Here is a 13,732-nt window from a genome sequence, read left to right as displayed (position 1 = left end):
TATGTATTAGGTCATGAACTTTGGTTGTTGCTGTTTGATGAAACAAATGAGTTAGTTATGTCAGTCAAGAGAACAGAAAAATATTGTGTTAGTGAAAACTGCACCAAGTCAATAAGATTAGGTTTGCATTATGAAGATGAGTTCGATAGTGTTGAAGAAGTTTTGGATAGATATTACAAATTGCTAACTTGAAATTTTTTTGACTAACCTAAGTCAGTCATTGACTGACTGACTGACGGCGCAAAGCGCCAAGACCGAAGGTCCTGACTGCTTTAATTTACTAAAACATATTTCAAACAAAGCTTATAGTCAGTAGATAGTTTTGTATACTCGTTCGAATATTTATACTTAAACTCAACTCCTGTAGTTCCTGGTGTTTCGATTATTCTAATATTACCTATTTTCATGAATAGTGGAGTTTGACCACAGCATTCGATTTCAGGGTCGAGATAGTCAATGACACATTGCTTTCCTGTTATTCGTGATATAACATTTTCAAGGTCCTCCTTTGTTAGAATTATTTGGTTCTTGCTTATAAGATTTGTCAAAAGCTTCTTATCGTCTTTGAGTAAGATAGTTTGATATAACTGAAGAAGGTAATGGTCTACGTTATCTGAAGGATTTGTTTGAAAATTTGTGTAAGGATTGTCGTTGGCTTCTCTTGAAAGAATTTGGTCCAGTGGTGGATACTCTAACTTAACATCTGATGTAGCGTTAGCGTTTGAAGCTGAGTTTAAATTCACCGACTTAAGATCTGGTTCTTTTTCTTTCAAACACTCCGAACTATAGTTCTTTATGACAATATTGTTTGTCGTTCGTGAGTCAACATTTGATATTGGTTCAATTGGAACATTAACGGCACCAGCTAAGATGGATTTGCTTCTCATTTCATATAGAATAAAAACCTTTTATATGTATGAAATGAACAATATACTCGACAAGGGTTTGAATGTAAAGCTAACGAATGAAAATATTGTTGAATTCACTGAGACAGGTGCTGTGTATAAAGATGTAGAACTACTGAACAAAAGAGCTAAGGGAAGAAGCAGGAACATGAACAAAGGGTGGAAGCCTATAAAAATTTATGTCAATGATGGCTCAGGAGGTTCAAACATAAAGTATGCAGAAAGTTATAGAGTTTATGCTCTCAAAGGTGAAAAGCCTTCATTTAAGAACAGCTATTCTAACACATATCCTCAAAAGTTAACGGATGGAGAAGTGGATGATATGAATGACAGCAAAAATATTAACAGAAATGGCGACAGAGATGCATGGAATTTGTTTACCATCAGTCAATTGAAGGTTAAGCTTTAAAATAATGTTGGTCGTTCCCATGGAATATTTTTGACTTTAATGGTATTAGTCATGATATGAATCTCAAGGTATGAACAAGGAGAGATGAGAGACTTATATGCTTCCCAAATTTCTTCAAAAGGTAATATTATACCTGACTGTTTCCAAATGAGTTCAATATCATAGCGTGAGAAACCTTGAAAGATAACGAAGTCAGTTATGAGACGTTTTATGTTTAAAGCTAAAAACCTCCATGTTTGCATAAGTATTGCTACAGTTAAATGGTAATGTCTGACTTTAGTAATGATGTTAGCTAATGGTGAGTCTGGTTTTGAAACTAAACCTTTTCCGGCGAAGTCGTCGTAAACGAGCAGAGTGTTTGAAGGATATTTTTTGAAGGGGTATTTTGAAAGTTTTGATAGAATGTAGTTTGTAAGTCGTTTCATATCGTAAACTCCTGAGTATTGACGTAAGTGGTGTTTGTCAATAATTCTTTCCATCTCCTCAGAAGTCTTTTACATTCCTGACTGTATAAATTCAACGATGGCATAATATTTCCTCTTACGTCGAATGTAACGTTGAAGAAATTCAATGAGTTCACTGTCTGGAATTTTAACGACAGAGGCTTGAACTTTTGACATAAATGTTTTCGCTGTTGAGTCCATAGAGTCTGAAGTTGCTGATATAATGATTTGGTCATAGTAAGAGTCGTTTCCTAAACGCTCTGTTATGAGTATATGACGAATGAGGTTAAATGTCTTACCTGAACCCATCTTTCCACAATAGAAATACACACCATTTGAACAGAACTCATAGTCCTTACTGAAAGGAAGAATAAGAGAAGAGTTAAGTTTGTCTGTAGTTTCATTCATGTCTTCATCTACTTCTTCAAATAAATGTTTCATTTTATTATAATTAAAAATGCAAGTCAGAAATATTCAGAACATAGCACCGAGTCTAACTGACAAGAGTATAAAGATATACTATGAACACGTTATGATGAAACCTACCAAAATTCAAGAAAGTCAGTATACTTATGAATATCCAAGACACTGGGTAGAGTATGTAGGAGGTGAGAAAGCTATTGAAATAAGACAAGTTAGAAGTATTCCAGCAGGAAGAACAATATTATTGAAGAACTTTAATGTTTTGAGGTATAATGATGAAACAAAGAAGCAAGATAGTTTTCCTGTTGCTGTGTATGTGAACTTAGATACAGGAGATGACATGAAAGTTTTTAACACAAAGCTTCAAACGGTAGTGAGAGAACAACTTACTGCGGAAGGACATCCATTACCTTCAGAAGTTACCATAGCATATAATTTTGAAACAAACTCAATAGATTTTAAAGTCGTCTCTGCAAAGAAGTCAGGTTTTACATTTAATGAAGCAGATGTATATTCGAATGAAAACTTCAAAGCTATTGCATGGTTAGATAATGACGATTGCTTTAAGAAAATATTTAAATACAGTGACTCAAAGATGTCAATAGATGACCTTCGTGGAATGTTACCATCGACGTTTACAGTAGAAGGTTCAGCAGGATTGCTTACAAGATTGTCAATTGGTGGTATTTGGTCTCGTGAAAACATTGTTATAAAATCCAGTATAAGTGAATTTGCTGAAGAATCTATATTATGTCTTTCAAACTACATGTATTCGCCGCCGAAGCATTATAGTATAACAAACTTTGTCAGTAAGTTTAACATAAGACTTGTCGAACCTTCTTCAATGAAAGATGTTGTGCTACCTAAAGATGGAAAGGATGGACTCATTATTGAGATGATTTTAATAGCATATTAAATGAGCTTGTTCTTGAAGGTCATTCATGATGAAATAACCGTTGTAGAAGATGTTAGCAATTGTTCAGACATTTTGAAGCGTATAGATGAGATAAGAAAGAAGTTAGATAGACCGCAAAGCGGTGAGGGCGAAGCCCGTGAGAACGTTTATGTTTCATTGACTTTCTCCAGTAACGAGAACTTTTATGAGATAATATTGAAGAGAGATGATTTTAATATGGTGTAAATGGCAGCTTGGGCAGCTTTAGGCGCAATGGGAACAAAAGCATTAGCATTTGGAGCAAAAGCACTTGGAGCTTATGACGCAGTAAATAAAATGAGTGGAGGAAGGGTTTCGAAGACATTAGATGCAAATAAAGGAAAGATTGGAGGCTGGGTTGCAAAGAAGTTAAGATTAAATAAAATAGGGCTCATAAATAAAGCATCCAATTTAGTTGCGACTGAGTCAGAAAATGCTTTAGGAAAGGACGATGAGTTTGCAAAACACGCAAAAGACTTTAATGACCAGATGAAAGGTGAAACAATGCATTTAAATAGATTCAATGGAACTAAAGAAAATGTTTCTTCTCCACCAGTAGTTCTTCCGTATGGTCCCTATGGAATGTATGGAAACCCTTACGAAAGACCATTTGACCCATTGACTGGTGGAAGTAACTGGTATCATTACGGACGAAGAAGAAAGACAGTCAAGTTGGAGACAGACGTGAAGAAAGCAACTAAAAAGAAACCAAGGAAGAGAGTTATAAAGCAATGAATTCAAGAGGGTAGAAATGAGGTTAGAAATCGGGTTAGATCTAACCTTCTACCCTAAATTTATTTTTGGTGTAAATTCACAAGGTTAGTTATCGGGTTAGATATCGGGTTAGATCTAACCTTCTACCCTAAATTTATTTTTGTGCTATGTTTTCATACGTGTGAGGGTGGTGATATCATTTATTTTTATTTTATTTTTTTATTTTATTTTTATATAAATGACGAAAACTATTGAGATAACAAACTACAATGGTCATGAGTTCAAGAATTTGTTCTTCGTTCCTCGTGAAAATACATTCTATCAGATACGAGGGAGAAAGGGTAAAGTTAGTTTGAGCGTTTATGACTACAAACATAATGGAAAGTTTATACAAGCATACGATACAAACGGTAAGCGTGTTTCATTAGCTTTGTCAAAACTTAGTAACATTTATTTTGACAGTGATTTTGACCTATATGAAGAAGAAAGTGAGTCAGAAGATTATGAGCTGTTATGTGAAGCACAGCAATGGGAGGAGTTGCAATACTTTTGTAAGTGAGAACGTTTATTTTTTACATTAGTGAAGTCGTTTGTGAAAACGTTAGTGAGGTGAAGTGGTTGGTGGTTTTGTAAATATTTAAGGTTAAGTTAGTTTTTGCGTTCGTGTTGTAAAATATATGTTAACGGTTTTGTAAAGTGTCAAATTCACATATAATGGGTAAGGTGGAACGCAGTGCCTCATTACACTTGATATGTAATCTATCTACAGGTAGAGCGTCGGAGCATATCAATAGTTTGGGAGCTCACAATCCGAATTGACAATCTTGTGGCGATATGATTAAGCCAGCCACGGGATGGCGATGGGAAGTAATCATCGAGCTTCGCTAAAAGATGCGGGCATCTTGCAGCGATTAGTACCCGCGCCGCAAATTTTAATCTCCTATTTTGTAATTCCGTACAGACAGCAATGGCCATTGATGTTGTAATACAGTTCAAGTCGTCTGCCATCTCTTGAACAAGTTTTTTGAACTGCATTTCATCTGGTAGTGACAAAAGGGTCATACCACCCCCTGACTGACCTTTTGTCCATGAACGACAAGTAGCAGTGCGCATGATTGCGCGTGCTACTGTCGTCTTTGAAATTGAGTATACATTCCGTATTTGTTGATAAGACTCGCCATTTACTCTTCGATAAAGTAAATCGAGTTGCATCTGGGTCAATAGCCCAAGATTTTTATAGTTTTCTAATTCTGCAAACTCGGGAATTCGTGTTCTTGGTTGCATTTTTTTTAAACGGGAACTTCACAAATTTGGTTCATGGCCATAAAAACTCATTCAATTTTTCTGCGATTTTTTTCGTCACTCACTCAAAACGCAGAGGACCATTCTTCTCAAAATTGAATTATTTTCTCAAATATTGAGTGAGTAAAATGGGCACGTTGTGTAAATTGATTCAAAATTTTTTATTGATACACGACCTTTGAAATTGGTCTCGGGCTATTCAACCTACGGTACTTTCAATTTAATATATTATTATATAATATTAAATCATTCTAATCTATCTTTTTTAAAAAAAACGTATTTTTAAAACTTTTCTATGCATTATTTAATCCCAAAACGTTATTTTATATTCTTTATTAAAATCATACTAGGAAGGATGTTTTAACACAATGATTATAAAGTCTAATTCAATTAATTCTGTTATTTTCAATTATATTCAGAAGTTAAAAATTAACGATCAATTTTTTTTTAAATTTTTTTAGATGCACGCCTCTGAAAACGCTTCGAGTGAGCACTCGAAAATGCTCTCATCTGCGTTTTCAGCAACATATAAATATAAAGGTCTCTTACATAGCAGCAAGATCAAGAAATTACGGAACATGATTTCTTTCCTTTTTGTATACATGGACTCAATGGTTCCATCATGGTATACATTACATTCCATCATTTCTTTCTGGCGTCTTATTCAATTCTTTGGACCCATACTTTGTTCTAACTACTTCAATTTTTATGACAGAGACACTTACATTTTCAAATTCTTAAACATTTTCTCCATTATTTGGAACATCGTTCCAATTACATATCGCGATCAAGCATCATTCTACTTCGCAATTATCTATTTTGCCATGTTCTTCTGTTTCTTCATCCTTTTGGTAACGGCTTCTTACTACTACCAAAAGCGTGGTAAGATTGGAAAGGCCCCAATTTATATAATTAACATATTCATTTCAACTTTCGGTTACCTCATGCACTTCCCCGCTATTGAAATTTGCTGTGAGGTTATTTCAAAGTTAATTGCAAAGGAAACCACCAATTTCTCCACACCATTTAATGTCGTTACGATTATCCTTACGGTCATTACCTATGCCCTTTACTGTGTTTTCTTCAGAACACTTTATTCGTACTCATTCTTGTTCAGACCAACATCATTCCTTTGCGTTAACGGTTTCACACAGATGCTTATCATCTATTCTATCGCGTTAATTGGCTTTTTCAGTGGTATCAACACTTATCTGACAAAAATACCTCAAGGCATTCTTGAACTTTTACAAGCAGTTGGATGCCTCAGCACATTCTGGACATGCGTAAATTCATTTTCCCTTGTATCTTTCACCCATACTACCATGTTCTACACCCATGGTATTTTTGGTGGTCTCGCTCACACAATATTCGCTATCTTGATATTCGTTAGCGTTAAGATGTCAACAGCCACTGTCTTAGCATGGTTCGTTGTCTTCGCTGTTTGCGCATTTATATCATTCTTCATCACACGTCGCCAGGTCAACAAGAACTTAATGCTTCTTGATGATATTAACGACGATAACAGTATTCTCCACGAACTTTCGAACCCGAAGAAATTAATGAAGGCAGCAGTTATTGGCTTCAACTACGCGCACCCAGTCTCCATCGATTTCTCTCTCTTCAAGTTTATCACACAACAGTGGCCAGATGAGCCAGCATACTGGGTTACCTTTGGTAAATTTGTCGCCATCTACCCCGAAGCTTCATCTTTACACATGTTCATCGTAAGAACAATTGATCAGAAGAAGTTCCATGGCACACTCGTCAAGGAATGTCTTGCTCAGTCCATGATTATCTTCCAGCAGAGAGAAATGAACCTTACAGCCGAACTCAAGCGCAAGATCGAGAAGATTTCCAAGGAAACAGGTGCATGCAAGCGTCGTCTGAGGCACATCTGGGATCAGGTCATTCAAGGCAACATCGGTGAAATGGATTCAGCCATTTCTAACGCTTATGAAAGTATCCTTAAGTCCGATTCCCAGTTCGCTCTTCTCCTTACCCAGTATCCAAACAACAGGTTCATTTTCAGATCTTATAGCCGTTATTTGTATGAAGTCAAGAACGATGCAGAAGGCTATACAGAAGTTGTTGAACAGACAAGAAAGATGTCCCGTGGTATCCAAGTTCACTCCGATCATGCCCAAGAACTTGGTCTTCATGCTTTCCCACTTTTACCAGTCAACGCATGGAACCAGGCCGAGAATGCCAACAAGAACATGATGAGTGACATGTCCGGCTCCATCCTCATGACTTCTGAAAACGAAGAAGAGTTCAATGAGCAGAGATTAGAAGATTCACGTGCCATTAAGGAGCTTATCGACAACCTTAAGATTCCTTCCATCAGAATGGTCATTGCCATCTGTCTCATTGTCTCAATAATCTTCTTTGGCGGTGCAATTGCCATGTTAGCTGTTGCAAAGACATATTCATCCAGTATCCGTAAGCCAGCCGAGCTTATCGATGCTCTTGCCTTCTCCAGATATTACGTATCCATGATTCCAACACTTTCCATGGCTTATGTCTACAACAACCTCTCTTATTGGCCAGCCGCAATCAACAATAAACTTCCTGAGTACAAGTGCACAGCCTTCAAGGATACATCCAGCATTCCTCTCCAGTTGTCAGCACTTCTCCAGATGCAGAATGTCGAATCAATCACAATGAACGATTTCAGAGAATACGGACGTGGAACAGAACAATTCGATCATGTAAGAACAACAATTTTCACAGATTCCATTAATTATATCACTTACAATGATGGAATTCCAACAAACAACTCCAAGAAATCCCTCCAGTCCGCTATCAGTGACTTCTCTGTCTGCGCATCAACAATTGCTGACACAAAGCAGGCCATCACCAATAATACATTGGCTCAATCTCAGTTCAAGAATCCAATTGTCAACGCATTGAACGTTGTCACAGTTATTACTGATTCAATTGAACACATTGTCAGCTACATGTATGATGACATCAACTCAAAGAACAAGATCTTCTTCTGGTGCATCATTGGTGTTGCTATTTTCTTATTGCTTGTTTTCGTCGCAATCATTGCTATCTCATGGAAGAGACTTAACAATGATAAGACAGCAATTTACAAGACATTGATGTCCCTTCCAAAGAACGTCGTTTCTTCTATCAACGAGAACTTGAGACAGTTGCAGAAGAACACAGACTTAGGAGGCACAAAGACACAACAATCTGAAGGCGAAAGAAACAAGCAAGAAGAAAACTTGCTTAAGATTTTCGTCACTGCATCAGATTCATCTGGAACTGTTGGTGATTTCGCACAGCTTGCAATTGCATTCGTCTTCATCATGCTTTGCTCAATTGCTTACACAACAATTCTCTTCTTGTTGTACGAGAAAATCGGCACACTCATCAAAGAGAACGCTCCACAGGCAAACAACATGTTTGGCACTGCTTCTTACATCACTTTGCTTGCATTGTCTGTCAACCAAATCATTGGTGTCGCAAACGGACATCCAGCTGTTGAGTCTGACTTTATCTTAGGATTGACAACACAGGCAAACACAGTTCTCCAGACAATGTACGTTTACTACAACAAGATCAGGTTCGGTGATGGAGAATCCCTCCCATTCCCTCACTTCGAAACACTCGCAACAAAGGCTATCGAAAACGCTGGTTGCAACATTACAAAACCTCCGGCCAATTTGACAGAGGTTTTAGCCTGCTACTCACCAGATATCATTGTCAGGTACTTGAGTCCATTGATGCACAGAATTGTTGATCCAATCAACGCTACAAGTGGTCTAATTAAGGCCAGCGACAGACAAGATGTCTTCTGGGTTTTGACAGCCTACAGATTATTTGATGATTTCTTCTATCCAGGCGCACAACAAATTTCATCTTCCCTTGACAGTGGCATCAACCACGAGATCACATTCTCTGGTATTTTGACACTTGTCTTCATCATTCTCATTCTCATCACAATCGGCGTCATCATCTACAAGCTCCACATGATTGACAAGAAGCTCAGATTCACACTTGGTTTGTTACTTTCTTGCAACCCATCAACTGTTATGCAGAACTCCCAGATCGTATCCATTTTGACAGGTAACTTCTCAAAGACATCAACAGATACAGCAACACGTGATGCACAGTTCTACAAGTTGCTCGTCCAGGATATGCAAGATTCTGTCATTGTTACAAACCAACAGTTCGAAATTGTTTCTTGGAACAAGGCTTCTTCAGCCATTTTCGATGTCGATTTCACAAAGAACAACAACTTCCAGCAGCTCTTGACTTCCAGTGAGTTCTCTGGTGATGTCACGGCCCTCTTCGACGCAACATCGAAGACAGGAAAGACAGAGATCAAGTACAACCACAAGAATGATACAAAGGTTCTCAACATCCAGGCAAACTCATTCGGTAGCAATGTCGTTTTCACAACACAAAACGTTACACAGAACTTCATGTACAACAAGCTTATCGCCGAAGAAAGAGCAAAGAGTGATACATTACTCGCTTCAATCCTTCCAGCTTCTTTGGTTCCAAGAGTTCAGCGTGGTGAAAAGAACATTTCTTTCGCTGTTCCTTCTGCTTCAGTCGTTTTCATCGATATCGTCGAATTCACACCATGGTGTGGCTCCAACGATGCAAAGACTGTCATGGGAACACTGAACATCATCTTCCAGTACTTCGATGCTATTGTTAACTCTCAGCAAGTCATGCAGAGAATGAAATGCATCGGTGACTGTTACATGGCTGCTGGTGGTATCTTCGCTGAAGTTTCTAACGCTGTTCAAAACGCTAAGGAAGCTGTTGATTTCGGTCTTCAGGCTTTGGACGCTGTAGAGCGCGTTGACAAGGAGCAGAACCAGAAACTTAGGATCAGAGTCGGTGTAAACGTTGGTGGTCCTTTGGTTGCTGGTGTTTTGGGTACTGAAAAGCCAACATTCGAAATCTTCGGCCCTGTCATCGTTATGGCTCAACAAATGGAACACAACGGTGTACCAATGAAGGTACACATCTCTCGTGCTGTTTACGAACTTATTTATGGTGGTCAGTATAAGATCGAAGAGCGTGGTGAAATCCAGATCAAGCAAGGAAGGGTCGTCACTTACTTAGTTTCACGCTAATTTCTATGTTTTTTTTATTTATTAGTTTTTTTATTATATTTTTTATAAACATGTTGCAAAAAATTGGAAAGAAGAAATAAAATACTTATTATAATTTAACTTAATATGTTTTTGAAAAATTAATTCGAAATTTATCTCAAAAATACCCAGATCATCAATAGAAATGTCTCTGCTAAAGAAGATTTTATAAGAGAGTAACTTACAACCTATATTTTGCCTTAAATATTTCATTTTGGTTGATGATTCCCTGTAAATATCTTAGTACTATAAATCTGTTATACAATAATAGATACATCTACACAAACTGATATAAATTCATCATTGATAATATAGAGCAAGAAAGAATATTTTGAAATTCAATTTGAAATAATATTATAAATAAACAATGAAAATAAATCAAACCTTTTAAAATGTTGATAATTCAAGTTATAATTGATATGATTTAAATATTGGATCAATAATAACTTTGACATCTGATTTTACAGGAACTGGATGGATTTCAATTACTTCGTGAGTACTATCATTTCTTGGTAGCTGCTTCTTTTCCTCTTCCTTGGCTTCTTCTTCCTCTTTTTCTTCTTCTTCTTCATTTGTAAGAGCTTGCTCGAGAGGAATCTTGATCTTGATGCTCCTGATGATGTAGTTGACAGCTTCGCGAAGTGATGTCCAAACAGGTCCGAGATATTCAGTATTAATGCTGACAAATTTTACACTTGCTCCAACATCGAAATTAACAGATGTTGAGTTTTGCATTTGAATGTAAGCATCACCTTTTGATTCTGGAATGCCAAGGGCGATATCTGCATCAATCTGGTTAAGTTTAGCATCGATTCCCAAATTGAAGCTTGGAAGAATACTAACTGATACTGTTGACAATGCGCTAATAACCATTTCTGGTTTGTAGAAGCACTTAAGTGTAACAAATTCAGAAAACTTCGTTTCTGTAATAATTGCCTGTGAAATCTCTGGTGGTACTTCCTTGATTTCAATTTCATTGAATTCAAGACTTGTTAATGGAGTCTTCTCTGTAATTTTAGGAATTGCAGATTTGATAATGAATGTAAGTGATTTCTTTGTTACGGCAATCAAGAAAACACGCTGGACAATTGAATTGAGCCAGCTAACAGTGCACATTGTGCCAACGGTGAATGCAGGTTCTTTCCTGAGTGTATTACGACGTTTTTTGATGATTTTTCCGGTTAAGAATGATAGTAGTAATAAAAACAGCACAAAAACCGGTAATGAAAATAGTACACCAAGGAAAAATGACAATAAAATATTCATCAAAGTAATTTTTTATATAACTTTACAATAATCGTTCATTATATAAAATGAATTCAAAAGTTAGAAATCATATCAGGAATGCATATCTGAATAGGAAAAGAGTTAAAAAAGGCAATTGAATGATAAAAATCTAACATTTATACTTTCAAAATCTATTCTTTCTTTTGTTTTTGATCATCATCCTTCTTTTCGCTTTCCTTAGGCTTCAGTGACCAAGTTGACTTTTGAACGGTCATAATATCGGGATTCTTTTCATCTGGGAGAAGCAAAAGACCTGTAATATAAAGGATTTCATTTTCATCAATATCAGGAACATATGGGTCACATAGAGGTATTTTTGGTGGGAAAAGAACTTGTTTCCAGTTCTTTATGAAACCGATATTATAAGGATTCTTTTGAATGAGTTTCTTTTTACGTAGATATTTAAGTTTCGCTGTTTCAATTTGAGTTTCGTTACGGGAAATAGTTAAAACCTGTATGCACATGAAAATAAATAATGAAAGTCCAATAACAAACAAAGCGAAGAATGCACATGAAAGATAAGGCCATAGTGACACACAAACCGTTATGCAATTTGTGACTTTATCAAATAAGGTAACATTTGGCTCTGGCCAGCCATTCATAGTGGTAATTAAGTATCTAAGAGTTAAAAAGTAGCCTAATGTGTAGTAAACTGATGCTTGAACTGTAAAGAATAAGAAGGCAAGAAACACTCTTCGAGTTCTTTCCCCAATCGGCGCACAAACCCATGGGCAGTAGTGATCATAAACAGCAATTCTTCTTTTAGTCCAGCGATCATAACGCGATCTTGATACTATCGGAATGTGTTGTGTAGGGCAAATATTTGGTCGATACATTACGTCATCGAATGGGTACATTTTAAGATATCCATTAACATTTTTGGCATTAATAACACCAGGGTCTGCTATTTGAAAGATTAAAAAGCAAACACATGTCCATGGAAGAACCCATATTGAGAAAAATCTGTGAAATTGAGGATAGCTGTAAATATCGCTAATATGAGGATAAACACTTCCTAAATATACAATAATGAAGAATATGTAAATGATGTAGAAGAAAACTGCAATTGAATACTTGAATGGGCTGCCAGGACCAATGCAACCATCTCTAACATTTTCTTCATTTTGAGGGAGACATCTGCAAAAGACTTTTCGGATGAAATTTGGGAAAATATTTGTTATAAATCGATATGTTTTTCCAACAAAGCCATTTTTATGCATGTCGCTGGTTCCACAAATCATTACATATACTAGGAATGCGAATAATATAAAATAGATAATAAGGAAGTTAATAATTGATATCATGAAAATAAATCTATCAGTTTACATGTCAAATTTATTAATCACTATTCTCAAATAAATCCAAACACATACTTTTTTTAAATGAATATGCCAAAGGTTATTATATTAGCTGTTCCTGGCGTCGAACCGATGGAAGTTGTGTGCCCAGTAGATCTTCTTCGTCGAGCAGGTGTTGATGTTAAAATTGCTGCTGCATGCACAAATGAAATACAAGTTGAAGCTTCTTTTGGTATCAAAATTGTTGCTGATGTTATGTTTGATTCTATCAAAAATGAAACATTTGATCTTGTAATTGCTCCTGGAGGAATGTCAGGACCAGACAACCTTACTAATAATCAAGATACCATAGAGTTTATCAAGCGCCATGATATGGCCGGCAAACTTGTTGCTGCAATATGCGCAGCTTCAGGTTATGTTCTTGCTAAAGCATGCGGTATCATGAAAGGTAGAAAAGGATGTAGATATCCTGGACTTGATACTCCTATTGAAGAAGCTGGTGGAGAGTTAACAACAGATATAGTTACACGTGATGGTAACGTTATAACATCCCGTGGCCCAGGTACATCATTACAATTCGGAATTGCCCTCGTAGAAGCCCTGTTTTCTAAAGAAAAGGCTCAAGAAATTGCCAAAAATGCTATCCTCTCCAATACTATATAATAAAATGATAAGTTTATTTATGAATATGAGAATCCATTAGTGTGCTACCATTTTACGAGCATTAAATGGCTGAATCATTAATTTCCATTATCTTGATTCAATAATTATTGGCTGAAGATTAGATTTTTAACAGCCATTCTATTCAACAATGTTTGATATTCAGATTCTTCTAAAAGAAATCAAATCTAAATCGTACATTTTTGAGGATTTACAATTATCGAACGCTATATATTAAAT

General features: G+C 36.3%; 9 protein-coding genes across 9 annotated transcripts, besides 1 other annotated feature; 4 read left to right on the top strand and 5 right to left on the bottom strand.

Moving 5' to 3' along the window:
• Positions 1 to 4,593: part of a mobile genetic element that runs on past the window's edge.
• Positions 273 to 887, bottom strand: TVAGG3_0880470 (uncharacterized protein; the record flags this gene model as incomplete). Its single annotated transcript, XM_051250401.1, has 1 exon — positions 273 to 887. One exon carries the CDS (start codon positions 885 to 887, stop codon positions 273 to 275), a length of 615 nt encoding a protein of 204 aa, XP_051085876.1.
• TVAGG3_0880460 (uncharacterized protein) lies at positions 913 to 1,314 on the top strand (the record flags this gene model as incomplete). Its single annotated transcript, XM_001306085.1, has 1 exon — positions 913 to 1,314. The coding sequence occupies one exon, from the start codon at positions 913 to 915 to the stop codon at positions 1,312 to 1,314; it is 402 nt and encodes a 133-aa protein (XP_001306086.1).
• TVAGG3_0880450 (protein of unknown function, DUF4106 family) lies at positions 1,311 to 1,793 on the bottom strand (the record flags this gene model as incomplete). The annotated part of the gene is made up of 1 exon (XM_051250400.1): positions 1,311 to 1,793. The coding sequence occupies one exon, from the start codon at positions 1,791 to 1,793 to the stop codon at positions 1,311 to 1,313; it is 483 nt and encodes a 160-aa protein (XP_051085875.1).
• On the bottom strand, positions 1,809 to 2,198 carry TVAGG3_0880440 (uncharacterized protein; the record flags this gene model as incomplete). Its single annotated transcript, XM_051250399.1, has 1 exon — positions 1,809 to 2,198. One exon carries the CDS (start codon positions 2,196 to 2,198, stop codon positions 1,809 to 1,811), a length of 390 nt encoding a protein of 129 aa, XP_051085874.1.
• On the top strand, positions 2,215 to 3,096 carry TVAGG3_0880430 (uncharacterized protein; the record flags this gene model as incomplete). Its single annotated transcript, XM_051250398.1, has 1 exon — positions 2,215 to 3,096. One exon carries the CDS (start codon positions 2,215 to 2,217, stop codon positions 3,094 to 3,096), a length of 882 nt encoding a protein of 293 aa, XP_051085873.1.
• Positions 4,594 to 5,579: 986 nt separating the features above from the next.
• TVAGG3_0880410 (guanylate cyclase protein) lies at positions 5,580 to 10,422 on the top strand (the record flags this gene model as incomplete). The annotated part of the gene is made up of 1 exon (XM_001306080.1): positions 8,088 to 10,229. The coding sequence occupies one exon, from the start codon at positions 8,088 to 8,090 to the stop codon at positions 10,227 to 10,229; it is 2,142 nt and encodes a 713-aa protein (XP_001306081.1).
• A 233-nt stretch (positions 10,423 to 10,655) lies between these two features.
• On the bottom strand, positions 10,656 to 11,513 carry TVAGG3_0880400 (uncharacterized protein; the record flags this gene model as incomplete). Its single annotated transcript, XM_001306079.1, has 1 exon — positions 10,656 to 11,513. The coding sequence occupies one exon, from the start codon at positions 11,511 to 11,513 to the stop codon at positions 10,656 to 10,658; it is 858 nt and encodes a 285-aa protein (XP_001306080.1).
• Positions 11,514 to 11,665: 152 nt separating this feature from the next.
• TVAGG3_0880390 (cysteine S-palmitoyltransferase protein) lies at positions 11,666 to 12,754 on the bottom strand (the record flags this gene model as incomplete). Its single annotated transcript, XM_001306078.1, has 1 exon — positions 11,666 to 12,754. One exon carries the CDS (start codon positions 12,752 to 12,754, stop codon positions 11,666 to 11,668), a length of 1,089 nt encoding a protein of 362 aa, XP_001306079.1.
• Positions 12,755 to 12,916: 162 nt separating this feature from the next.
• On the top strand, positions 12,917 to 13,495 carry TVAGG3_0880380 (guanine deglycation, methylglyoxal removal; the record flags this gene model as incomplete). The annotated part of the gene is made up of 1 exon (XM_001306077.1): positions 12,917 to 13,495. One exon carries the CDS (start codon positions 12,917 to 12,919, stop codon positions 13,493 to 13,495), a length of 579 nt encoding a protein of 192 aa, XP_001306078.1.
• Positions 13,496 to 13,732: the final 237 nt, after the last annotated feature.

The sequence above is a fragment of the Trichomonas vaginalis genome, chromosome VI, assembly GCF_026262505.1.
Source record: "Trichomonas vaginalis G3 chromosome VI, whole genome shotgun sequence".
In the NCBI taxonomy this organism is placed as follows: domain Eukaryota; phylum Parabasalia; order Trichomonadida; family Trichomonadidae; genus Trichomonas; species Trichomonas vaginalis.
This window is presented reverse-complemented; position numbering and strand designations above follow the sequence as displayed.